The sequence below is a fragment of the Felis catus genome, chromosome B4 (genome assembly GCF_018350175.1).
Source record: "Felis catus isolate Fca126 chromosome B4, F.catus_Fca126_mat1.0, whole genome shotgun sequence".
Lineage (NCBI taxonomy): Eukaryota > Metazoa > Chordata > Mammalia > Carnivora > Felidae > Felis > Felis catus.
The window spans coordinates 3,348,010-3,373,832 of record NC_058374.1 but is presented as its reverse complement, the minus strand read 5'-3'; the positions used below and the strand labels follow the sequence as shown (position 1 = coordinate 3,373,832).

Sequence of the window (25,823 nt, the reverse complement as noted above, 5' to 3'; positions counted from 1 at the left end):
GGCCTTTATTATATTAGGTATGTTCCCTCTCAACCTGCTTTGCCGAGGGTTTTATCATGAATGTATGTTGTACTTTGTCGAATGCTTTTCCTGCATCTGTTGAAATGGCCATGTGTTTTATCCTTTCTCTTGCTGATGTGATGCATCACACTGATTACTTGCAAATATTGAACCACCCTTGCTTCCCGGAATATATCCCACTTGATTGTGGTGTATGATTTTTTGTTGTTAACTTGCTGAGACTTGTTTTGTGATCTAATATGTGATTCTGGAGAATGCTCAATGTGCACTTGGAAATAATATGTATTCTGTTTTAGGATGGAATGTTCTGGATAATATCTGTTAACTCCTTCTGGCCCAGTGTGTCATTTCAAAGCCACTTTTGCTTGTTGATTTTCTCTTTTGATGATCTGTTCATCCATTGTTATTGTACGATTGTCGAGTAGATCCTTTATATTTGTTATTAACTATTTTATGTCGGGTGCTTAAATATTGATAATTTTGACATCTTGTTAGATTGTCCCCTTTAATATCATATGGTGCCCTTCTTTCTCTCTTGTTAGAGTCCGCTCTAAAATCTGTTTTATCCGATGTAAGGATTGCTGCCCCAGCTTCCTTTCACCATCTGTTTGCACGACAGGTGTTTCTCCATTCCTCTTGCTTTCAGTCTGCAGGTGTCTTTCTGTCTGAAATGAGTCTCTTGCAGGCAGCATGTCGATGGGTCTTATTTTTTTTTTTTTTTAGTTTTTTTTTTTCAACATTTATTTTTGGGACAGAGAGAGACAGAGCATGAACGGGGGTGGGGCAGAGAGAGAGGGAGACACAGAATCGGAAACAGGCTCCAGGCTCTGAGCCATCAGCCCAGAGCCCGATGCGGGGCTCGAACTCCCGGACCGCGAGATCGTGACCTGGCTGAAGTCGGACGCTTAACCAACTGCGCCACCCAGGCGCCCCTTATTTTTTTTTTTTTTACTCATTCTGTCACCCTGTTTCTTTTGATCGGAGTGTTTAGTCCGTTCACATTCAGAGTAATTATGGGGACACCTGGGTGGTTCAGTCCATTAAGTGTCCAATTCTTGATTTCATCTCATGTCCATGATCTCGTAGTTGTGAGATCGAGCTCTGCATCAGGCAAGCCTGTTTGAGATCTTTCTCTCTGTCTTTCTCTCTGCTCGTTCTATACTTGCACACACATACACACGTTCTCCGGAAAAAAAAAAAAAAATCAAAGTAATTATTGATAGGTGATGTGGGAAACAGAGGCAAATGAAAAATGAAATGTCCTTACTGCCTATGGTCCATTGACCATCTTTGACACAGGCAGAGTGACCTCCCTCTGCTGCCTCGACAGTGACACTTTGCTAAAGGGCAAAAGGCAATCGAAGCTTAACATTATCCTGACCTCCAGGATCCTGTAAGTCTACTTTAACATATAAAAATTACTTTGAAAACTTCCTTTATCTCTGCCAAATATATGTTAGCAATCATTCCCCAAGCACATGGCTCACTGATGTACATCTCTAGGGTCTCATGACCAAGGTTTACTAAACAGTAATAAATGATCTTTTCCTAACAGTAGCTAGTCCCCTCAGGGTCCTGGAAACCTTGTTTCCAAAATACCTTGGAGGTTTGTGCTGTCCCTGATCCCCTCCCAACCTGAAGGTAGTCAGTCACCCGTCACAACCCCGGTGGAGCTTTCTGCCCTATGGGTCCCACCCCTGGGCTTTAATAAACCAACTTTTTGCACCAAACACACCTCATGAATTCTTTCTTGGCCATCGGCTTCAAACCCCAGCATTTTCTACGTCAATAGGTGTGTACTTCTATTTTGTTACTTGTTTTGTGGTCATTTCCATAGATTTTCTCTGATCCTTTCTTCTCGTGCTTTCATGGTGTGTTGACTTCCTTTAGTGATATACTTGGATTCCTTTTTGTGTTTGCGTATCTATTACTGGTTTTTGACTTGTGGTTACCATTCAGTCTGTGTATAACATTTTCTCCATTCAGCAGTCTATATTAAGTTGACTCGTCACTTAAATATGAACCCATTCTTTAACATCTCTTTCCCTCACATTTTAAGTATGTGGTGTTGCACCTTTTTTTATTTTATGAGTCTCTTGACTGATTTTTGCACAAACACTTGTTTTTACTGCATTTGTGTTTTTTACTTTTCATAATTGCACTTGGAGTCCCCGTTAATATTTAATATTTAATATCTCTTTGCCGGGTTGGTTGGCTTAGTGGTCATGACCTTTTTTAGTTTTTATTTTCTGAGAAACTCTTGATCTCTCCTTCTGTTCTGAACGATAGCCTTGCTAGATAGAGCATTCTTGGCTGCAGAGTTTTCTTCTTTCAACTGTGAATATATCACTCCACTCCCTTAGGGCCTGTAAAGTTTCTGCTGAAAAATCCATTGATAGCCTTGTGGGGATTTCCCTTGTGTGTAATGTCTTTTCTTTTGCTGCTTTTGAGATTTCTTTCTTTATCACTACTTTCTGCCATTTTAATTACTGTGTATCTTGGTGTGGACCTCCTTGGGTTGATTTTGGGTCAGAGGGGCATCTTTGTGCCTCCTGGATCTGTCATCTGTTAACGTCCCCAGATTAGGGAAGTTTTCAGCTACTATTTCTTCAAATAAATTTTCTGCCCCTTTTCTGTCTCTTCTTTTGGGATCCCTATACTCTGTTGGATGGGAGTCACTGAGTTCCCTAAGATTATTCTCAATTTGTGTAATTTTTTCCCCTCTCCTGTTTATCTTGGTTACTTTCCGTTACTCTGTCTTCCAGGTCACTAATTCGGTCCTATGCTTCATCTAGTCTGCTGTTTATTCCATCAGTTGTATTTTTTATTTTATCTGTTTCACTTTTGTCTCTTGCTGTGGTTTGGTTCTTTCTTTTCATTTGGGACATATTCCTCTGTCTCCTCATTTCGTCCAACTCTCTGTATCTGTTTCCGTGTGTTTAGAAAGTGAGCTACTTGTCTTGCTCTTAACAGTAGTGGCCTTATGAAGATGCCCTGTTGTGCCCGGCAGTGCAGTGTCCCCTGCTCCACAGGGCCTGGCACTTCAGGGGGTGTCTCCTAGGTGAGTTGTGTGCCCTGCTGTTGGGCCCTGGCCTCTTCTTCCTTCAGTCTGCTTGTCCGCAGAGGCTCTCTCTGCCTTGTGGGCAGTGTTTGTTCTCCAGCAGGTGTGGGGCATGATATAACAAGATATGCAGTGGTCTGCTTGAAGAATGAGTCCTTCCCCTGCTGCCACTGGAACTGAGGTCCTTCAAAACACGTGGGTCGGAGATGTGGTGTTGGCAGGGTTTGTGCCAGTCTTCTGGGGGAGGAGCCCACAGTGCCAGGACTGAGGCGAGTGTGACTAGGAAGAACAGATCCCTGGAAGCATGGGGGAGGCGTGGCTTGGTGCAAGCCAGTTTCATAAAGAGTGTCAGTGTGCTGCTGATTCCCATAGGTGGCCATTGTTTGTGCTGGGGATGGGAGAGGAAAATGGTACCGGTCACCTCCCTTGTTCCTGGAGGGGTCTCCCTTGATCCCTGTCTCTCTGGGCCTCGCTGTGAGTCGATCACTCTCCTTCCTGTCTGCCCCTGACATTTCTCAAAGTGCTGTATTTGCAAAGACTTTTTGGTGTGCTGTCTCTTTAAAGGTGGGAACTCCACTTACTAACATCTTCTCATGCTGAATTTTAGAATTACAGGCTTCGGGTGGTGCCTGGGTGGCTCAGTTGGTTGAGCATCCCAACTCTTGATTTCAGCTCAGGTCACGATCTCACGGTTCGTGAGATTGAGCTCTGCATCAGGCTCTGTGCTGACAGTATGGAGCCTGCTTGGGATTCTTTCTCTCCCTCTCTCTCTTCCCCTCCCCTGCTCATGCACTCTCTCTCTCTCAAAATAAATAAACATTAAAAAAAAAAAAAGAATTACAGGCTTCAGGTGCCTGGGTGGCTCAGTCAGTTGAGTGTCCCAACTCTTGAATTTGGCTCAGGTCATGATCCCAGGCTCATGGGATCAAGCCCCATGTTGGGCTCCATGCTGAGCATGGGCCCTGCTTATGAGTCTCTCTCTCCCTCTCTCTGCCCCTCCCCTGCTTGCACACACTCTCGGTCTGTCTCTCAAATAAAAAATATTTTAAAAAAATAAATAAAATTCCAGGCTTTATGCCCCACTAGGTGTAAGAACGGACAATTCTGCCAGAGTCCAGGTCGTTCTCTGGGTTATGTGCACTGATGTGGGTGTTTTTTCCTTGTGTCCCTGGGACCAAGTGAGCTTACAGTCCTCCTCCTCCGCCATCTTCCCAGCCGACCTCCTGCTGTTTTGAGGACTACAGTTTTGGAGCAAATCTTGAGATCTAGGATTCTATGTCCAGCTTTGTTCTTTCTCAAAATTGCTTTGGCTGTTTGGGGTCTTTTGGGTTCCGTAAACATTACAGGATTATTCTAGTTCTGTGGAAAATGCTGTTGGTGGTTTGATAGGCATTACACTGAATCTGTAGAGTGCTTTGTAGTGTAGGCACTTACCAGTGTGATTTCTTCCAGTCCGTGAGCATGGTGTGTCTTTTCTGTGTGTGTCGTCTACAGTTTCCTTCATCAGTGTTTCCGAGTTTGCAGAGCACAGGTCTTTCGACTTTTTGGTTAGGCCTATTTCTGCGTATTATTCTTTTTGGTGCACTTATAAATGGAACTGTTTTCTTAATTTCTCTTTCTACTACCTTTGTATTGGTGTATAAAAACACCCACTGTCTATGTATTAACTTTCTGAATTCGTTTATTCTCACAGTGTTTTTGGTGGACTCTTTAGGGTTTTCTTTGTATGGTATCATGTCATCAACAAACAGTGACAGTTTTACTTCGCCCTGCCTGATTTAGATGCCTTTATATTTCTTGTCTGATGGCTACAGCCAGGACTTCAGGACTATGTTGAATGAAAGTGGTGACAGTGGACATCCTTGTCTTGTTCTTGATCTTGGAGCAGAAGCTCCCAGTTTTTCCCCTTTGAGTGTGATGTTAGCCCTTGGTGTGCCATACATGGCCTTCGTCATGCTCAGCTGTGTTCCCTCTAACTCCACTTTGTGGATAGTTTTTATCATGAACCTATGTTGAATTTTGTCAAATGCTTTTTCTGCCTCTATCAGCGAGTAATCATTTTAATGTTAGTGTTGAATGTGGTTTGCTGATAATTTATTGATGATTTTGCATCTGTGTCTATCAGGGATACTGGCCTCCTGTTTTCGTTTATGTAGTGCCTTCTGGAGTCGTTTGAGGAACATAGATGTTAACTCTTTAAACGTTTGGTAGAATTCACCTGGGTGAAGCCTTGACTTTTGTGGAGAATACAACAGTCCCTTAAATGTGTGGGTATTTTGGTCTTTATGATGGATTCTTTTGATGCTTGCTCATTTGTTTGCATTGCTTTAGGGCATTGTACTTGGTGTGTGTTCCGTGGAAGATGACCATGAATGTGATGGGACTTAGAAGGCTTCACCATGGGGCTTGGACTGTTGTGTAGTGAAGGGTCGCTCGGTTGTGCACTGTGCACATATTTTGGGCACATATTTTGGACGTAGGGCATAGGTCGGCCACTCGACCTGCCATCTGTTACTACAGGTTACTTTGTATAAAGTTTGTATTGTAGTGCGGTTCTCTCTCCTCTCTGTAGTGCTACAGACAGGTGTGCTGTGTGTGTGTGTGTGTGTGTGTGTGTGTGTGTGTGTGTGTGTGTGTGTTGTTGAGTGAGAGACGCACATTAAATAATCTAACATTTTTACATTAGGTGGATATTTACTTTGTCCTCATAATTGACAAAATCTTGAAGAATTTAGCTCTAACCTTTAAGAAGTCTAGATAAACATTACATTAGTTTCTTCAGTTCTTTCTGATTTAGACTAAAGTCAAAGATTTATAATGTCCAAATGTGCGAGTAAGGTATAAAGAGAATGTTCAACATCGATAGGTTCCTGGTTTAGACCTAGTAACCGTAACAGTAAGCACCCAGTAGTGAGAAGAACAGTGTGTGTGAGGGTGACGGCTGGGGTCTCACGCGGCTCGTGCACTTTCCGTAGGGCCACCTTTGAGGTACGTTCTGTCGTCATGGCTATTTAAAACGGGTGGTGCACCTGCCGGCCCATGGAATGGCGCTAGCGGCTCGTCAGCAGGTTGGCCTCCAGTGAAACTTGTTTCAGCTTCTCTTTTTGTTGCTGTGCCTTTTGCAGAATAATCCGCATAAGCTGACTTTGTCGATGAAACCCGACGACAAGTATTTTGAGAAACAAACACAGAAGGAGACAGAAAAACTGAAGCAAAAGATCGACTGTCTTTCCCCGAAAGACAAGAGGCAGATCTACGAAAAAGGTCAGATGTTTAGTTTCGTCCTAATTCCCTACCCTTCCCCCGACCCCAGTGAACTTGGTGAAACGAGAGGATAGTTGGAGGCAAGTGTCATTTGAACTGACACGAATTTATTGGGCACCGACGAAGGTCACAGTTGGATGCGATGGCTTCAACCCCAGGAGGATCGCCCTGTTCTCAGAAGCTTCATCCTGTGGGTGAGGAAAAGGAGGAGCGCTAGAGAGGAGAGGCACTGTGGTCCGCCCCCCACACACACCCCCTGTGACCCACGGTCACCCGAGGGCCGGGAGCGATTCTGCTTGTGCGTTGTCAGAGCTGTGTTACGGTGCCTGCATCTCTCATGTCTTTCACCCACAGCACAAGGACGCATTTGGAGAGAGCCAGACACCGCGTTCACGTAACCTTTTTTTCAGTTCATCGTTGTCACTGCTCTGTGTCGCCATCAGTTGTTGTCACTCTTGCTGTGCCGAGTTTATGAATTGAACTTGATTATGCGTACGTATAGACAGGGTTTGGCCCTATCGATGGTTTCGGGCATCCACTGGGGAGTTCAGAACGTACTCCCCCCGGTCGTGACACACGGCAGGGGGCCGGGTGGCGCAGGCCTGGGTGCAGACAGAGACGGGTACCTGATCCCTTCCTGGGCTAAACACACCGTAAGGCCCAGTGGTCTCCTCCACATGATGTGCCCAAAAGAAACGATAGCACATGTCCACACAGACTGGAAACCCCTCACATTTCCGTCAGCCCGGAATATCTGTGCAGTGACAGTACTGTTCAGCCACAAGGAGGAGCAGAGTACGATGCACTTCATAGTGACAAGAGCCTCAAGAGCATTGTGCTAAGTGACGTTGGCCAGGCCCAAACAGTGCCTGCTGCCCAGTGAGTCGTTTACATGAAACGGTAGAAGCGGTGAAACTATACTGACAGAAGGCGAGGGAGCCCGGGGGTTGCCTGCAGGGAGCCAGGAGGGAACTTTTTGGGGGCGGAAATGATACCGCAATGTGATGATTATACAACTTTACGCGTTTGTAGAATTTATTGAATTGTATCTTTAAAACTGTGGGTTTTAGCGAAGGTAAATTACACGAATAAATAAAGTCTATCAGAATAGATCTGCAGTACACAGGGACACGGCCACCCCGCCAGAATAGCAGTCGGCTGGGATCACGTGAGGGATTATCAGGTTTATCGGGCAGCGGAGTTGGCTTTAGGTAGGAAGTCAGTAACGCTAAGCTTCAGATGATTTAGTCTATCTAGTAAAGGTAATTTGAGCACGTAAGTTGCGACTCTTTACCTTGGAGTTCTGGTTTTTGCATACAGCTCTTTTAAGCTCTTCATGAATGTAGCCAGCTAATTGTGAGTAATCGTAAACGGAGCTCGCTAATTGTGAGTAATATAATAATAATTCCTTCTGTTTTATGAGTGCTGGTCGTCAAGTTCCGTCTTCCTTTTTTAAACTGAGGTGTAATTAATTGATTGCTTCTTGGCCTTTTGGCTGAGGTCAGCTGTACTGTCTGTTCTGATACGTTTAATATCTGATATGTTCTCTGTCCGAGGACAGTCTTCTAAATGGATTTATTAATAAGTTCATAAGGAAGAGATACAGCTGGTACAGCATTATTTTAGCTTCAGGATATAGCAGCGAGTTGACATTTGTACATCTTGCAAAATGATCACAGGGCAGCTAGTCAGCATTGTCCCCACACGGTTGCAATTTGTCTTTCGTGGGATGGGAACTCGTGACATCTGTTGTCTTAGCCACTTTCACACATGCAGCACAGCGTTCTCACCTACAGTCCCCGTGCTGTGCGGTCCGTGCCGTGACTTTAGACTGTAAGTTTGTACCTTTTGACCCTTTCACCCATCCCTCACACGCCTCCCACCAACCTCCGGCATCCACCAGTCTGTCGTCGCTGCGAGCTTGGCGTTTGCTTTTTCAGATGCCACGTGTGCGTGAGATCACAAGGTGTTTGTCTTTCTCTGCCTCATTTCACTTAGCATGATGCCCTCTGTATTGTCATAAACGGCAAGATTTCGTTCTCTGTTTACGACTGAATATAATCCACTGTACGTATAACCACATCTTCCCCCACCGATGGACACCCAGGTGGTTCCCTTATCTTGGCTGTCGTGGACAACACTAACGGACGTGGGGGTACGGACCCCTTTCAAGTCAGAGTTTGTTTTCTTTAGTTAAATGCCCAGCGGCAGAATTGCTCGGTCCTGTGATGGAACGGGACCTCCGTCTGTTTTCCGCGGCGGCTGCCCCGCGCTCCGTCCGCCAGCGGTGCCCGAGGCTCCCCGTTGTCCGCACCCTCACCAGCCCGCGCTTCTGGCCTTCCTGATTCTGGCCACTCTAACAGGTCGTGGTGGTTTTGATTTGCGTTTCCCTGGTGGTTGTGATGTTGAGCATCCTCTCATTTTGGCCTGTCGGCCTCCTGGATGACTCCTCTGGGGAAACGTCTGTTCAGATCCCCTGCCCACTTTTAACCAGGTTATTCAGGCTTTTTTGCTGCTGAATTGTAGAAGTTCTTATATTTTTGGCTATTAACCCCTTATCACATGTAATTTGCAAATATTTTCTCCCATTCCGTACTGCTTTTCGTTTTGTTGATAGCTTGCTGTGAAGAAGCTTTTAGTTTGCTGCAGCCCCACCCGTTTTCCATTTTTGATTAAAGCCCTTTGTGGCCCGGAGCGTAATTGTAGGCTAAGCAACAGGACCTGGTACATTCCTTGAGTTGCCAGACTCTTGGCCTGGCCGCAGAGATGTGCTCGGTTCTGAGAAAACCCATGTGCTCTGGTCCACACTCGCGTGTGAGCGGATGGAGGCCCACATTATGGAAACGTGTTTTTCGCTTGCAGATCACTGCGCAGTTCCGTTAAGTGTGACACGGTGCTGGGGCACGTGAGGGGTCTTTCCGGCCAGTACGTCCCGGGTGTGGACTGCGGCTCGAGCGGTCTGTGCGTCCAAGTTTACTCTGTAGAGGAGCGCGGTGGGAACGGTGGGGCGGGAGACTGACTTGGAACGGTCTTCCAGTTTGGGGTGTCTGCGTCACGGTCACGTGCCTTGGCCCCGCCGTCGGGAGCCGGGAGCCTGTCACCTGGCAGAGGACGGGCTGCCGGAGAGTTCTGTGCTGACCCCGGGCACTCTGGGAGAGCAGGTGCTGAGGTGAGGGTGCCGCCCAGGACCAGGGGGCCCTAGACCTGGACAGGGCAGGCTCCTGAGCTCCCGCCTGCACACCCAGGTGACGTGGAGGGGCAGGGTGGGGGAGTCAGCCCGCAGCCGGTGGGGGCCTGGCAGTCCGCGGGAAGCCGCCGAGAGCCCACTCCTTGGCGTCTCCCGGAGCGAGGGCTGTGGGCCAGCCTCGGCAACAGCGCTGTGCCGGGGATGGGCCCCCACGGGACAGGCTGGCAGTCTGCCGTCAGGTGTCAGGACCTCGGAGGTAGATGCGGAGGCCAGGTCCACTCGGCTCCTCGGACGCGCGAGAAATGAAGCTGTTTGTTTGACGGAACTGGAGACCGCGCAGTGTTTTCCCCTCGTGCACCATTGCAGACTCTGCGCCGAGCCTCTGGGGTTCCTGCCCTGACGGGCTGTGAGGTTCTGTGACTCCGGAAGGAGGGGCCTCTCCCCTCTTTCGGGAGCCGTGAGAGGTCAGGCCGAGAAAATGTCTGCTGGAGCGTTTGCAGAACGTGCGAAACCCGTGGTTGCACACACACCGTGCTGAGGCTGGCACGGCTGAAAGGAGACAAAGCAAGTGCGAAAGTTACGAGATTCTGGTCCAGCAAGGAATGGGTTGGAAGTCTGACAGCAGCGGGCTGAGCATTCAGGCTCTAGTACAGTCTGGTGGGGTGGAGAGGAGCCTGAGCAAGCCCGGCCCGGCCATCAGCACAGCAGTGGCCCCAGCACAGCTCTCCGTTCACGTCGTGGGCAGGAGGGCACTTAGGAAAGCTCGGCCTCCCGGGCAGGCTGTTGTGCCGAGTTGGGTTTGCTCGGCAACGGCGGAGCTGGCAAGCCATGGTGCCCCGGGTGGCTGCCGTCCGCGTGGGCCGGCCCGAGCGCAGGCGAGCGGGTCGTCAGACCTCCCAGCTCCTGCCCTGATTGCTGGTCACTCTGCGTGGTTCTAGGTCTGGAATTACAGACTCAGCAGAGCAAACCTCAGGACACGTCTTGCCTGCCAGCGCTCAAGGTGTCGGACATCGAGCCCACCATCCCGCTCACGCACCTGGAGGTGGCCCTGGCAGGTCAGCGGGAGGCTCGGTCTTGTTTCTGTGTCCACGCCGGCACCCTCGTGCCCAGCCAGCCCCGTCCGGGGGAGGTGGCCGGCTGCGTGGGGAGCCGGAGCGCGTGGCCGTGCTGGGAGTGGGGCTGTGGGGGGGCAGGGCGGCGATGCCCCCTGCCGGCTCCTTCCCGTCTCGCCCACTTTGCCGCTCGTGGGCAAGTGGGGGCACGTGCCCGAGGAGCCCACACGTGGGCTGTGTCACTCGGGTCATGGGATCGCCTTGATGTTGAGAAGCACCCTCGCTTCCGCTTTGTCTTAACGCGGCTCCTTGTGTTTACCACCACCGGGTAGTGTGTGTGCACATAAGTGGACGAGGCCTCTGGGAAGCGGGGTTAACGTCCCCCACGTCTTCACCGCGGGACGGGGGGCACATGGGACGGGCAAGGGAGCGGGGTCGGGTGTTGCCAGCCCCCCCGAGACCGTGCAGACGGCCGCACGCAGTGGGGGGGGGGGGCGGTGGGCAGGGCAGCCGCAGGGCCCGAGGAACGCCCCTTCCGTCCGGGCCTGGCCGGGGGTGTGGGTGTCCTCGGTGGGGAGCATTTGAGGAGGGCATACCGAAGAGTGAGGAGGTGACTGAGAAGTGGGCTGCTTGTGCCCCCGCAGCCGGCGAGACCCCCGTGCAGTACTGCGCCCAGCCCACCAACGGCGTGGTGTACTTCAGAGCGTTTTGCAGCCTGCACACCCTTCCCGAGGAGCTCCGGCCCTACGTGCCCCTCTTCTGCAGCGTCCTCACCAAGTAAGGGCCTGGGGTGGGTCTCTGCACGGACGCGCAGCTGCTGTGTCTCGGTGCGTCGGCGATCACCTTTTAGCGAGTCGTTTTAGTTTGGAAAACCCCTAGTGCTTTTGCGAAAACAACGGTGTCCCGCACGTCGGCCACGTAGGCGTGGGGTGACCCGGAGAGGCCGTGTGGCCTCCACTGAGCTGTGTGACGCCATGACCCCTGGTAGAGCGGGCGTCCGGGTGGATTTGAGATCACGGCAGGCTGCACGTGGCCCCACGGCCCGCTCCTCTTCTGGGTCTCCGTGGCTGGCCGTGGCGGGGCCGCAGCTCCGTGTCCGTGTGCCGAGACACCAGGGGGATGGAACCCTGTAGCAAGTAGGCTGGTGCCCCGTCATACACGTGGGCTTCATGTCCCGTGCACCCTAGCAGAGGTCATGGGAAGACACCTCCGACCTCTGTGGCGTTCTTGCCCTTCCTTGAACACAGCCCCCCCACTTGTCCTTCACGGCACAGCCGTTTCTGGGGGGCCTCACGGGTGTCACCGTGGCCTCCGTCCTCTCTTACCTTGGGAGCTGGAGTTAGGCTGTTTCTTGCAAAAGCATCACCCGTGCCGAGAGGACTTCTTTTCTTAAAAGCTCACAGAGGCCGGTTCTCCAGATCTCCTTTCTGAGACCGAACACTTGAGCAGATGAAATCTGGGTCAGAACGTTTTAGAAGCAGAGAGAACAGGAAGCATTAAGAACGTGGGAAGTTCGGCCTTGCAGAGCAGGGCTTAGGGTTCCGTGCTTGGCGCCGGGCAGCGGCCGCCTGTGGGCTGGGCGGGCGGGATGCCGCTGACCGGAGTCCCCGCACACGTCGTGTCCGCCTGGAACGGGGCGCGAGCGGTGGGCAGGTGTGGTTGGGGGTGTGGACGCGGGTCGCCGGAGGCCGTGGCCACGGTCGTGCCAGCGGCTCACAGCGGAGGGTGACACGGCCCAGACCACACCGGCGGTGGGGGAACCCTTCTTTGCTCTGACAGGCTGGGCTGCGGCCTTCTGGACTACAGACAGCAGGCTCAGCAGATCGAGCTGAAGACGGGGGGCATGGCCGCGTCGCCCCACGTGATCCCTGATGGCACGCACCTGGACGTGTACGAGCAGGTAGCGGTTCCCTCTGCGTCGCTGGGCGCTCCACGGCGTGGCTCCAGCGTGTTCTTTGTCCCTGAAATTAAGTCGTCACTTCTTCCTTTTTGCGTGGTTTAGGGTGTGCTGTTTTCATCCTTCTGCCTCGATAGAAACCTGCCAGACATGATGCAGCTGTGGGGTGAGATGTTCCACAGGTAACTATCTGTGAAGACCTTCCTCCTGGGGCGAGGTCAGGGGGCTGAGTCTCCGTGTTGTGAAAGCAGGAGTTGTTACTCGCCTGTCGTTTGTGGCTTCGGCCTGCATCCTAGTTGTCATTCCTGTGGACGTGTACAATTCCTGACGGTGTTCGCGTCATCTGGAAACCGATATTTAATGAACTTTCCGGATCTCGAAAGGGGTGCGGCCGGGTCTCCAGGAACCGAATACGTTTTTATTTTCCCCGAAGCCCATGCTTTGAAGAAGAAGAATATTTCCGAGTGTTGGTTACGATGTCTGCTCAAGAGCTGTCCAACGGAGTGCCTGACTCGGGGCATCTGTACGCGATGGTCCGAGCCGGCAGGACCCTGACGCCGGCGGGGGACCTGCAGGAGACCTTCAGCGGGATGGACCAGGTGACTCACCGGCCGGGGCCTCCAGCGCTGGCGCCCGACTGTTGTGTCCCAGGAGAGCTAACTCCAGCCGATCGCATTTTACAGGGAAAGATTCCTGTAATTCACCTTCTTCCCCCCACCCCCCACCCCCAAGCCTGGCCGGCGAGTCCCACACACGGCACGGCCAGATTCTCGAGTCGACGGGCACGGGTGCCTGGGGGCCCGCATGCAGCTGTGGCTTTCTCCGGCTCAGGTGAAGCTGATGAAGAGGATGATGGGCATGAGCGACATCGGGCAGGTCCTGAGGAAGCTGCCTCGCATCACGAAGCACGTGCTGAACCGTGACAACATGAGGTGGGGCTCCCGCCGGCTTCGTGACAGCCCTCCTCCCGCTCTCCCCGTTCCCCAAAGTGCGGCCGTCAGACGTGTCTCCCTCGAGGCGGCGGCACAAACCTGCCTTCCGCTCGGCAGTCGCATTCTAGCCCTCACGCCCTCTGATAACCAAGAACGCGTTCTTCACGGGAGAAACATATTTGAGAATAATAACAGCTGTGGAGGGTGGGGAGGAAGCAAGCTAATTTAACCCTACAACTGCAAAGGAGAGTTCTTGCGCACGTTTAGTTACGGTGGTTCCAAAAGTAAAACCGCAGATGCTCCATAAGCAAGCAGTCGGTGAGCCCGAGGGAAGGTCCGCTCGCTCGAGACCAGAGTGAACACGCAGCGTCTCTCGTGAGAACAGGTGCCTGATGGGATGAGGGAAGCCGTGGCACCGGTGACTGTCAGTCGGCCCTGATCCCTCAGGTCCGTGAGCGTGAAGGGAATTTTAAAATGACTGACGGTGTATTTTTGGCATCTCACTGTCAAGGACACAGATCTAGATTAGCCTCTAGTCTTTCTAGAGCTCCCCAGTGTCTTCCCCTTCGGTCCTCAGGAATCACGGCAAGTTCTCCCCGACCACTGGGAAGACAGTTGTCCTCAAAAAAAATTGTTGTCATGTTTATTTACCTTTGAGAGAGAGAGAAAGAGCACAAGCAAGGGAGGGGCAGAGAGAGAGAGAGGGAGAAACAGAATCCGAAGCAGCTCCAGGCTCCGAGCTGTTGGCACAGAGCCCGACTCGGGGCTCCAACTCACGGACTGTGAGATCATGACCTGAGCCGAAGTCGGACACTTAAACCGACTGAGCCACCCAGGCATCCCCGGGAGGGCAGGTGTCTTAAGCACTGTGACCACTCGGACCTTCTGTTTCCTTCTCCATAAAACACTGCTTTACGTATTTATGGCAGGGAATGAACGACTGTGTACGAAGCAGTTGGTGTAGCGTCTGGAACAGTTAGCACCGATCTGGGTGTACCTACTGTTAGTGACAGGAACTCAGGGGCTAGGGTCCAAAGGAAAAGAGGGACGGCGTCTGTGGTCTGTACCGTTCAAGCGACCGGTACGTGATAGCCGGGTTTGTGACGCCGTGGAATTGAGGAGACTTGTGTGAGAATAGTTTTGGAGAGCATGGTAATTCCTTGGCAACTTAAACTCCTCCGCTTTAATGACCGGTGCATGTTTTCAAATTGATTTCCCTCCTAGACGGTAATTTAGGTTTTCCACCTTCAGGTAATGTAAGCCCTTGGCAGATGGCGATACGTTGTGTGTTCTCCTTAAGGGACAAGGACACAGTTCAGTCAGTGTCAGGCGTGTGGTCACTATGTCCTGATGGCTGGTCCCCACCTGCGGCACTGAAATAACGCGGGAGCCTTTTTGGAGAAGACGGCTCTATTACTTCTGTATTTGGCTACTGTTTCTCTTTAACAGTTCAAACATTATTTGATACAAAAAGTAAATATGTAGGGGCGCCTGGGTGGCGCGGTCGGTTAAGCGTCCGACTTCAGCCAGGTCACGATCTCGCGGTCCGTGAGTTCGAGCCCTGCATCAGGCTCTGGGCTGATGGCTCAGAGCCTGGAGCCTGTTTCCGATTCTGTGTCTCCCTCTCTCTCTGCCCCTCCCCCGTTCATGCTCTGTCTCTCTCTGTCCCAAAAATAAATAAACGTTGAAAAAAAATTTAAAAAAAAAAAAGAAAAAGTAAATACGTAGTATTCACTCCTTTGTGTCATTCATACAAAACGTGATGAATTAGTAAAAGTGTTTCATTTTTTCAGTAAAGCTCTCCTACGTATACATGGCTTTTTGAACAGATGCTCCGTGAATGCTATGCCTCAGCAGATGTCTCTGGCAGAAAAAGAGGTCGAAAAGTTTGTTCAAAACGTTGGTCGGAGTAAGGCGGAGTGGAAGCCGGGGCACCTGTCCGTGGTTGAGGTGAGCCCTTGCTGGGCGTGGGCCCCAGTGCTCACATCCGCGGCCGCCCCTGTCGTGTCCCGTTGAGGGGAGGGAGCAGAGGACAGCGGGGTTAAGTGGCTCGCCCAGTGTCCACCCAGGTGAGAGCTTAATTCAAACCCCACCGCCCGGCCTTCCATCCTGCGTTCCCTTCTTGTCACGTGGGCCTTTGCAGTGGGCGCTTTCCTGATGCGGAAACGCGGTGGGTTTGAGAGCCTCTGTGCTAGCGGGAGAGCGGCCAGAAACCCTCCCGCTCAGGCGGGTCTCCCGGCTGCTGGCGAGGCCCCTCAAGGGGACTCTGTAGCGCGCGGACGTTTGTCCCGGCCTCCCAGGCAGAGGCCAGTCTGCTCTGTTAGCTTGCAGAGTGCATCTTCGTGCGGGGAAGGGTGACCATCCACAGGCTTTGCAGACAGGACTCTGCCCCCCCTCCGCTGTGTCCCTGTGCCCGTTCCCCGGTCAGGACTGGTCGGCCTGTCTTCCAGCGACAGCCTTGCCTCTCCCTGAGGCTCTGAGAACCTGCAGACATTACACTGGTTTCAAACACTTAGCATGTGTGCCCTCACGCCTGTCACTGGCTCTGAATTTTCGTGACCAGACCTGAAGTGTATCAGGTGAGTCTGGGGGCTTTCTCACTTCTCTTGGAAACTATTTTCAGAAACCCGCCCCCAGTGGGTCCAGTGGAAGCACGCACATTAGCGGCCCCCGAGTCCTAAGGAAGCTGATCACGGTAAGTTCACACGGCCCCTGTCACCTGGGAGGAGCGGCGCGGCTTGTGCGCGCCCTTGCTGGTGTGGGGGACGCGTCCCGGGGGCCTTGTGCTCCTGTCGCGTCCCGGCCGGCTGCCTTCACCTGGAACTGTGCAGTCGGCGCTGCGGCCCCTCCCACGCTGCCTTAGGGGCTGTGACGGTGGTGTGGTTCATCACAGATACGAAGACTTAACGTGTGTCTGGGGACGAATGCAAAGACGGGGTCACGCAGCGGGCTGGGTGGAGACCACGTAGGAGGGAATGCTCCTAGTTGAGGAACTACGTGTTCCTTGGGTCGGGGTTGGGATGTTTCATCGTCAAGCAAGAAGCTGTGAGGAGTGACGGGTCCACGCCCTGCCCTTGGCCGTGAGCCTGCAAGTGGGAGCCAGCACGGCCATGCCTGTCCCCTCAGGACCCCACCTTCAAACCACACCAGATGAAGACACACTTCCTGCTCCCCTTCCCCGTGAACCACGTGGGCGAATGCGTGAGGACCGCCCCCTACACGGACCCGGACCACGCCAGGTGCGGGGCCCAGGAGGGCGCAGGGCTGCTGCTGGGCTCGAGGGAGAGGGGGGTCTACATTCGTAGGAACTGAACTTGTGCTCTGTACACTAAGCCACGCAGACCAGGCCACGCACTTCTACTCTTAAGTACATTTAAAGCACGAACGTGTTGTAAGCACTCCTGGGGAGGAGGAGTATCGTTTTTCCCCCTTCCTTTGTATTTTACAGTTTTCCAACTGTGAACTTGTGTTCCTTATATAACACAGAATATTTGACAATACATGGGGGTGAACCCCCGGTCCCTGCTGGGATGTGGGGAGCCCGTCTGCCCAGGTCTGGCCTGGAGCGCCCACGAGGCGAGCACCTCCCCCACCGCCGTCCGGAGGGGCACACGTTCACTCCTCCAGTTAACGTGCGGAGGGCTGGGGGCTCCGGGCGTGGCCGCTCTCTGTCCTGTGAGGATGCCTGCCGGAAGCTTCCAGCTCTCTCTCCCAGGACGTGAGCCCCCAACAGGAATGTGGGACCCACTGGTAGAACTCGCTCTGTTGGAGTGTTTTCTCAGGGAGGGTCCCCGTAGAAACGTACCGAAGAGCTCCCCGTGTTTCGGGAGAGAGCGAGAGAGAGGGCAGGTGGGGGTTTAGATGAACGAGGGTCTGTACGTGTGCCCGAGCGATGAGGTTCGTGACCTCACCTGATGAGACCTTCAGTGCTCCCTGTGCGCTGTCCCGAGTCGAGAGGGGCGCCCCCACCCCTCTCCCCACCTCTCCCCGCAGCCCCCGTTTGAAAATTCATGTCAGATTTTTCTCCCCGTGTGTGTTCTCGGCCTTAGAGAAGGGGAAGGCGTAGCGTGTGTCACTGTTAAGTGAGAGCCTTCTGGCGGGAAGGGTACGGTTGTAACACGCGGTCTTCGATCCATCTCAGCCTCAAGGTCCTCGCGCGTCTCATGACGGCCAAGTTCTTGCACACAGAAATCCGAGAGAAGGGCGGCGCTTACGGCGCAGGCGCTAGACTCGGCCGCGACGGGATGTTCACGTTTTACTCCTACCGGTGAGTGGGCCCCGCGCTCCCCGCCACCGGCCCCGCTCACCACCCGAGGGCCGCGTGTACGCGCGGCGGGCGAGCCTTTGAAAGAGAAGCGTTGCCCCTTGTTTCTCGCTTCTTGGACGCAAAACCACACCCAGCAGTGTCCTCTGGGTTGTTCGTGTCTAGGAGACGCAGTACTGACGGGAAACATTTTGGCTTAAATACTGCGGTTACCGGAGACCAAGATTTAGTTAGTGAGGACAGGAGCGGAGAGCTTTCCGGGCTCCCAGCGACCCCAGAGGCCCGGTGTGGGTGCCGGGCGTGGAGCTGTCGTGCCCTGACTGCTCCTGCCCTTTCCTTAGACCGGTTCCTGAGTTTCTGTGGACCCGAGTTAGACATCCGCTGGAAGGAGGAGTTTGCCACCCCCGCCTCCCCCAGGTCCCTCGGGGCCTCAAGGACTTGTGCGCAGAGCGGGGAGGGCTCCCCGGCTGTCCTTGCAGACTGGCCCGCTTACGGCTGCTTATGAGGACATTCTGGGTGCTCCTTAAGCAACTGAGGGGCTTTATCCAACCATCCTCAGTGTGTCTGGTCCGCGTGAGCCTTCTTCCCTGTCCACGTGGTTTCCTCTGTTTGTGAAATCAGAGGGTGTAAGGGTGAAGGGGCGAACGCGTGAGTCTCTCTGGCCTCCTAGGGACCCGCATTCGACAGAAACGCTCCAGTCTTTTGCGAAGGCCGTCGACTGGGCTAAGGCTGGGCGATTCACACAGCAGGACATCGACGAGGCCAAGCTCTCCGTCTTCGCCTCCGTGGACGCCCCTGTGCCTCCTTCAGACAGAGGTATTTGCTGTTCCTGACGGACACGGTCTGAGCTCTGCCAGGTCCCCGCCTCCTCGGTGACACACATGCTTGGGCAGGGTCTGGGGGCTCCATCACTCCAGGGCTTGAGTGGCCTGAGGCCCAGGGGTGCGGGGGGGAGGTGCCAGAGGGGCACCCCCCCGCAGCGTGGCTTCCGCCCCTGGCGGGGGGAGAGGCTTTGCGGGAAGGGGCCACGCAACAGCTTGACCTTTGCTGGAAGAGTGTCCACCGGGTGCCCTCGGAGCAGGTCAGTGCGGGAACTGGCTTTTCTGATGCCCGCAGGGCTGGACCACTTCCTGTACGGCCTCTCGGACGAGCTGAAGCAGGTGCACCGGGAGCAGCTCTTTGCCGTCAACCACGACAGTCTCGTCGCCGTGAGCGACAAGTAAGTGCTGCGTGACGAGTGTCCGGAGCCTGCGGCCCGTGAAGGCTCGCGTGCGGGAACGGCCCTGACCCTGACCTACCCCCACCCCCCTCTCCAGGTACCTCGGCGTCGGGAGGGGCACACGTGGCCTGGCCCTGCTCGGACCGGAGAACGCAAAAATCGCTAAGGACCCGTCATGGATAGTCAGATAACACGTCTGTGCTCGGGAGTGGGATGGGACGACAGACAGGCAGGCACGGCCCTTGAAGGGAAGCCTGAGCTAATTTAACTTGAAAGGTGGGAAAGTTACTGTCCCTCCCTCCCCCCGCCCCATCTTGGTCATGTGTCACTCTTGTGTGGCCGGTCAGACCAAACTCCTCTCTTAGAAGGAAAGAGATGATCATGATGGTGTATTCAGTGCTAGAGACACACAGATCAGAACTCAGAGTTTCTCATCGTCTAAGTGCTTATTTCACCTACAAATCATGGAGTATTTATTTTAAAAATTTAAAAATAAAGGGCAACTCTGATCCACCCGTACTTTCTTTAGTCATTATTTTAAATGACCTTCTGCTACAGGAGCTCCTGGGGCCCTTATTAAAAAATGAGTAAGTGAACAGAGGCATCCGACACGCATTGATGTGTGAACCAGTGTGGTCACAGCCAGGCCCCGTGGAAAAGTCTGGAGCAGATGGGTGATAACCAGGGCGGCCCGGTAAGCATTACCCTTCTCCCACCGTCTCCCGTGTTGCTCACTGTGCAAATTTCAGACAGAAAGTGCGCTCGGTGCTGGTCCCCGTCTGCCTCTCCGCCCCTCAGCAGATCTCCGGACGATGCCTTTCCTGCATTCGGGTCTGTAGCCCGGGTCATTTCGCGTCTCTAGACGATGGAACAGGCAGGAATGCTTTTCACGAACACAGATATGAGGTGACCATCTTACTGCCCTCAGGGAAGCAGGGCCGTCCCCGTCCCTCTGCCTGTGACTGCCCACAGCCCCGAGCGTGGGTCCCACCAGACACTGACATGCTTCTTCGGTAGGAGAACCTTGGCGTCAGTGTGTGGCTGGGAACGAAGTCCGCTGTGTGAGCTCACCTCGTTCTGAAGACACATTCCCAGTTTCTATCACTTACTCCACGTGTGGAGTCACTTTGGGACTTGGGCCACCTCCACGCACCTGGCAAGTGTACCGTGTGTCAAAGCGGCATCTCTGTTGCCCGCGATGACTCGGAACGTGCACTGATCCCTGTCAAAACACTCTGTCGATAACTGCCCGTAAAACTGCCGACAAAACCTTTATCCTGAGGATTTAAGTGCCTACCTAAAAAACTCAATGGAGTCCCATGGTTGGAGTTTTAGCCAAACGTTTAATTCTACTGGATACACATGTTTGAAAGCGGGAAACAGTAGGAGACGCAGCAGACAAGTCGCGCCGGAGCCTTGGGGGTCCGCGGGGAGAGGGAGACAGGACGGGGGGGGGGGGGGGGGGGGCTCTGTGACCGGGTGTTAATGTCAGCAGAACTCACGCGAAGTGCCGATAAATAACTTAAGTGTTACAAAAACGGGCGGTAAACGGGAAGTCGGAAGCAGCGCCGGCCGGGCGGTGCGGGCCGGCGGCGTCTAGATGGCGGCGGGCTCCTCGTGGCCTCGGTGGTGCACGTGCTCCAGCTGGCCGGGGTCGGACACCTCGTAGCTGGCCTTGTACTTGGCCAGGATCTTCATGAGCGGCCGCAGCTTCAGCCACCACTGCTCCTTGGGGATCCGGTGCCTGCGGACGGGAGGAAGCGGCCGTGAGGGCTGCCCGCGCCAGCCGAGGCGGCCCAGGGAGGCGTGGACGATCGAGCGGTTTCATGAGGTACGCGACACCGTTCTCTACGCTCCTAGAAATCCTGCCGCTCTACGTCTCGTGTTAATTCCGAGTCACTGACCTTGACCCCAGCAGCGATGTCCCTCTGTCGCTCACGCTTCTAAGGGCAGTGAGGTTTGCACGCGCTGTTTTATTTACTTACTCAAAGTCTGTTTCCTTCTTCAGTTGTGCCACAGGTTGGAAAAGGAGGTTTCTTTTGCTTATTCCCAGCACGCAAATGCAATCATCGGTCACAAACCTTTTTCCTATAAAATAAGGGGTGTCAGAGCAAATGATCGGTCACGCTGAGGACAGGAGGAGCGGCGAGGGAGGAGGCGAGGGGTGCCCCGACCCCACCCCACCTCTGAGCAGGAGGCAAGGCCCTGATCTCTCCCAGGGCTTTTGACCAGGTGGGACAAGTCCTGGGGGACCACCGCACACGGCCGTGCCAGAGATGAGAAAGCGTCTGGGTGGCGGCGTGGCCTCCTCTCGCACACTCAAGCCGAGCGGTGCCGTTACCTGCACTAAGCGATCCGCCCCCAGAGGGCAGAGCCTGGAAAGGAGCGCCCTAAGAGTTGGGGCCGAGGGTCTCCCCAGATGCTGGAATCAGAACACTGGCGCCAACTGCAGAACGAGCCGGCCTCGGTGAAATGTTACGGGAGGCGGAGGCTCACGAGCGCACCTACGAGACCAGCTGGAAGTTAAGGGCGTGAGCGTCCTTAGGGAACTGGGAAAAGAAGACCCCGAACAAGAAATGTACGAAACCGACGGTCGTGGAAAGAACCGAAGCCCGAGTCGGTTCTTTGAGACCAAAACCAGGCTGGATGCGTTTGCATTACTGGTTCTTAGACGTTGCTAATGAACGCAGAGATCTAGTCAGCCCCGGTCAGGAAAACGGGGTGAGGACAGGCACTCACACAAGTAACCAGCATCTGCAGGAAAAGGGGGTTATGAGCGCCCCAGGCACCCGAAAATTCCTAGAATAGAGCTTCCAGAACAGATTAAAGACAGCAGGAGCAGCTCTGTAAACATCAGGGAAACCGTGCTCCACTCTCCCTATGAAGGAAGCAGGAGGCTTGAGGGGGCGGGGTCCCAGCCCTCCAGAAAGCAGGGCAAAACTCCCGTCTCACCGATTTCCGCAGGGAGCCCCCACACCCCTAGACCTCCTACGACAGAGCACGCTGGCACCCCGCACCTGCCGGGGACAGGACAGCGGGGATATCACCGAAGGGAAAGGCCATCACAGGATATTGCACACCGGCCTGTGCGGGGCCAGGGAGCAGGAAACCAGGTGCAGAAAAGGCACGCGACCACCTCGGTCTACACAAAAGTGTGTGCAGCTACCCTGCTTTTATGAAAGACCGCGTTGGTACCTGTTTCCGTTAACTAAAAACCAAACATTTTTTCTTTTACAAAAAACATGACAAAAAGTGCAAAGAGCGTTGAGCTTTGTTTTGCAGGGAGTGGGCAGGGGCAGTGAGACTGGTGCCACCCGGCGCCTTCCCTGGGACCCGCACACGAGACCCGCACACCAGCCATGCGAGCCTTGAGCTGTGTGTCCTCTGGGCTTCACCTCAGTTTCTTTCGTGCACCCTTAGCAGCGTGTGTGTCCTAAGTGGTCGGGGGGGGGGGGGGGGGGTGGGGGGGGCGTCTAGGGATGCTCAGGAATTTTCTGGCATAAATGAATCGTTTCTTCACTTTATACCATTTTAGCTTACGAGATGGTTTCATAAGATACGAAAAAGGCAAAGTATCCTTTTGTGACCAAACGAACACGTAGTGAACACCAGTAGCCTCAAGTATCGGAAGTTTACCAAAGACCAACAGCAAACGCTAACTGCAGAGAGACCTCAGAGGACAGTGATGCTTCGTCAAGGAGCACTGACAGTGTCCCCTGTTCTCACTGGGGCTGAGGCCTCGGCAGGAATCCCGCCATCAGAGCAGCTCTTCAGAGTTCTCTGGAGTAAAACGCACACCCGCGAGTGTAAGGTTGTATGCACACGGAAAGATGTCCGTGGATGTGAAAAACAGATCTACGATCTAAGAGTGTGTAAAACATTACTGATCATATGCTCCGTTTACAACAACTGTATTTCTATATGTCAGCAATTCGTAAAAAACAAAACAAAAAAAAAACGCTTACATTTTTTTTAAATATCAAGAAGTTAGGAGTAAACTTAGCAGAAGATATGTAAGATCTTTATGCTTTAATAAGAGATAAGGGGCTCCTGGGGGGCTCCGTCGGTTGGGCGTCTGACTGTGGCCCAGGTCATGATCTCACGGCTCGTGAGTTCAAGCCCCACATCGGGCTCTGTGCTGACAGCTCGGAGCCTGGAACCTGCTTCGGATTTTGTGTCTCTCTCTCTGACCCTCCCCCGTTCATGCTCTGTGTCAAAAATAAACGTTAAAAAAAATTTTTTTAATGTCAATTCTACCTGCAAATTCTTGATTAAATGTAATTCTCTCAAAAAACCCCACACAGCTTTTGGTGGGCCCTAACAATCAGCTTCTATTTCTGTGCCAGCTCACAAGGCCAAGAATGGCTGGAAAGTGGCAGGAGGACCGGCTTATCCGTAATTGTTCATAAACCTGAACGCTGCAGGGGTCAGTAACCGAGTGCCCCACGGTGACTCCAGTAGCCCACGGATGGTCCCGATACGTTTGCACATAGCTGGTCTGTGATGGAGACTAGACACTTCGCACATGGCACCCACGTGACTCTCCACATGAAAATGAACTCAGACCTGACGCTTCCTATCAACTCCAGCAGATCAAATACATTGACATAGAAGGATGCTTTAGAAAAAAAAAGCTCAAATCGTAAAGGAAAAAGTATACCGGCTGCATAAAGATTCGGAGGACTTCGTTAAGAGACGAGAGTACTGAAAGAGCCCACGGAACAGCAAGACCTTGAGGTAAACATGAGGGAACCTGGCATTTCCTCCATCGCTTTGGAAGGTCGCCTCAACGCCACAGCAAAGCTGCCTCACACCCACATCACACCAGTCGTCTGAAAGTGACGGGGAAATCGCACACCGCGAGGGTGAGCCTGTGGCTGGTGAGCACGTCTCCCCTGCCGGACCGTGCAAGCCAGCGGGCCCCGGAGGCGGGGGCAGGGTTCCAGCGCCGGAACCCCAGACACGCGCACACCCACGCGGCAAATCTCCAAACCCTAACGCGACATCAGAGGGCCACGCACGCTGTGGGCTTATATGCACTAAACTACGAGAGCCTTTGAAGGTTTCGTGCCAGGTGGCGGGACTCCAGGAAAGAATGGTTCTGCGATCCTGAGGCCTCCCCCTGGTGGGAGGGAGTGGACCGTGCGGGAAGGACACACTCCGGCTTTGAAGGCGCAAACGGCCCAGGCACCTGCCAGTTCCTGGTTTTCGCCGAAAAGAACGGTCACGAGTGAATCCAAGTCTCAGGTGTGCTAAGTACAAGCCAGATCAGTGTCGGAGGCACAAGGGAGGGTCAGGTGCTGGGGCCTGCCACCGCAGCCCAGCGTGTGCGCGGCTCCCCGTGGCTGTGGCGGAGGGACGCCACGCGGCCACTTGAGCGCCTCCGCCACTCCCCGGCGGGGGACCGCATGGATTCGGACACCCACCCCTGGTCACAACCCCGACGCCAGATGGCTAGCACAGAGTGTCGTGCGCGGCTCCAGGCGGGACCGAACCGAAGCAGGAGAGGCGCCCCCCTCCCCCGCGCGGGGGTTCCGCCCTCCCGGCGGCACTCGGTACCTTTCCCCTGAGCCTCCTTTAGCTTTGTGCTGATCCACTGCATGGCTCTGGCGGAGATCTTGGTTCCAAAGTTTCTGTCAAACGGTGAAGGCGCTCCACCCTGTCGGTCAGAGTCACAGGAAACGTCATTTTAAAATCGCCGCGAGAGCCACGAGTATTGAGCAAAACTGACGTCGTATTTTCAGGAGACTGTGTAAGCAGCAGTTCTGGGGGTTTCTGTTTTGCTTTTGCAAGTTTTTATCTCCTTGTGTGTAGTCGGGGCCTGTAGCCGGAGCCCAGCCTGTGAGGCGGCACCCCAGTACTCGCCCCACCCCAGCCTGGGCTGCACAACCCGGGCTTCATTATTAGAATCTTCTTTCAGGATTCCTTAATCGTATTGGGATGGGGAGCGGGTCACGGTTTCCTTTAAGAATGTGATCCCCTCTGTGGGCCAGTAGCGTCCACGAAAATACACAGATGGGCACCAGGTCGCCATGTAAGTTGAGGACGGTGACAGGCCCTTTGGAGGAATGAGTAGACCCGAAGTTAAAACCCCTACGAGGGGCACCTGGGTGGCTCAGTCAGTTAAGCGTCTGACTTCGGCTCAGGTCATGATCTCACAGTCTGTGAGTTCAAGCCCCGCTTCGGGCCCTGTGCTGACAGCTCGGGGCCTGGAGCCTGTTTCGGATTCTGTGTCTCCCTCTCTCTCTGCCCCTCCCCCACTCACACTCTGTCTTTCTGTCTCAAAAATAAACATTAAAAAAAAAGAAAAAAAAATTAAAAAAAAAAACCCTAAGATACCTGTGGGGGTTTGGGGGATGGGGGGTGTCGGGCCCAGGACAGGCATGCCGCCCTTGGTCCACACCCGCCTCCAGCTTTGACCTCTGGGGCACGCCTGCAAATCAGAGCCACCCCAAGACTCCTTGCAGATCATTCTGACTTGCGCAAACCTCAAGGACCGGTTGATCCATAAATAGGTAGGAAGGCCCGGTGTTGAGGGAAGCACTTGACTGTATGAAAGTTGAGAGCTTTCCCTACAGCGCCCTCCCCTCCCTCCCCCCCCGCACACAACAGAATTCCTAAAGCTGGTGGTGTTTAGCACAGCTTTTCAACAGAACATCGATTAGCGAAGGAGGCGCCAGCGGGATTAAAACCACCTTCCGGGCACACATTCCCCACCGCGGCTCAAACAAGGCCTCCCGGTACAGAGCCTCCGGGGCGGCGGCCACGGGTCGCCGTGGGTCCCGGCCCCACCTGCTGCATGTGGCCCAGCACGTTCTTCCTGCAGTCGAACACGCCCTTGCCCTCCTCGGAGTAGAGGTGGTAGATGAAGTCCGTGGTGTAGTGCTCGCTGCAGCTCTCGTTCCTGCAAGGGTGTGGGGGGAGGG

General features: G+C 53.7%; 2 protein-coding genes and 1 pseudogene across 8 annotated transcripts in view; 2 read left to right on the top strand and 1 right to left on the bottom strand.

Annotated features, from left to right (window-relative positions):
- The window catches only part of PITRM1 (pitrilysin metallopeptidase 1), a 44,317-nt gene extending 24,901 nt beyond the window's left edge, over nt 1–19,416 (top strand). For 2 of the 3 annotated variants that reach the window (XM_045060806.1, XM_045060807.1), the window contains 14 exons: nt 6,208–6,346; nt 10,472–10,588; nt 11,230–11,362; nt 12,365–12,485; nt 12,588–12,664; nt 12,916–13,081; nt 13,314–13,414; nt 15,208–15,364; nt 16,038–16,109; nt 16,541–16,653; nt 17,556–17,681; nt 18,349–18,494; nt 18,795–18,897; nt 18,995–19,416. In XM_045060806.1, coding sequence (XP_044916741.1) covers nt 6,208–6,346; nt 10,472–10,588; nt 11,230–11,362; nt 12,365–12,485; nt 12,588–12,664; nt 12,916–13,081; nt 13,314–13,414; nt 15,208–15,364; nt 16,038–16,109; nt 16,541–16,653; nt 17,556–17,681; nt 18,349–18,494; nt 18,795–18,897; nt 18,995–19,088 — 1,665 coding nt within the window. In that variant the 3' untranslated portion in view covers nt 19,089–19,416. The remainder of the gene's footprint in view (nt 1–6,207; nt 6,347–10,471; nt 10,589–11,229; nt 11,363–12,364; nt 12,486–12,587; nt 12,665–12,915; nt 13,082–13,313; nt 13,415–15,207; nt 15,365–16,037; nt 16,110–16,540; nt 16,654–17,555; nt 17,682–18,348; nt 18,495–18,794; nt 18,898–18,994) is intronic. The other variant, XM_045060808.1, reaches the window with a different exon arrangement.
- Nucleotides 7,822–7,990, top strand: LOC111561610 (annotated as a pseudogene).
- Nucleotides 19,417–20,220: 804 nt separating the features above from the next.
- The window catches only part of LOC101097072 (phosphofructokinase, platelet), a 55,487-nt gene continuing 49,884 nt past the window's right edge, over nt 20,221–25,823 (bottom strand). For all 5 annotated transcript variants that reach the window (XM_045060809.1, XM_045060811.1, XM_045060813.1 and 2 more), the window contains 4 exons: nt 25,690–25,801; nt 24,457–24,556; nt 20,883–20,985; nt 20,221–20,641 (listed from right to left, as the gene is read on the bottom strand). In XM_045060809.1, coding sequence (XP_044916744.1) covers nt 20,494–20,641; nt 20,883–20,985; nt 24,457–24,556; nt 25,690–25,801 — 463 coding nt within the window. In that variant the 3' untranslated portion in view covers nt 20,221–20,493. The remainder of the gene's footprint in view (nt 20,642–20,882; nt 20,986–24,456; nt 24,557–25,689; nt 25,802–25,823) is intronic.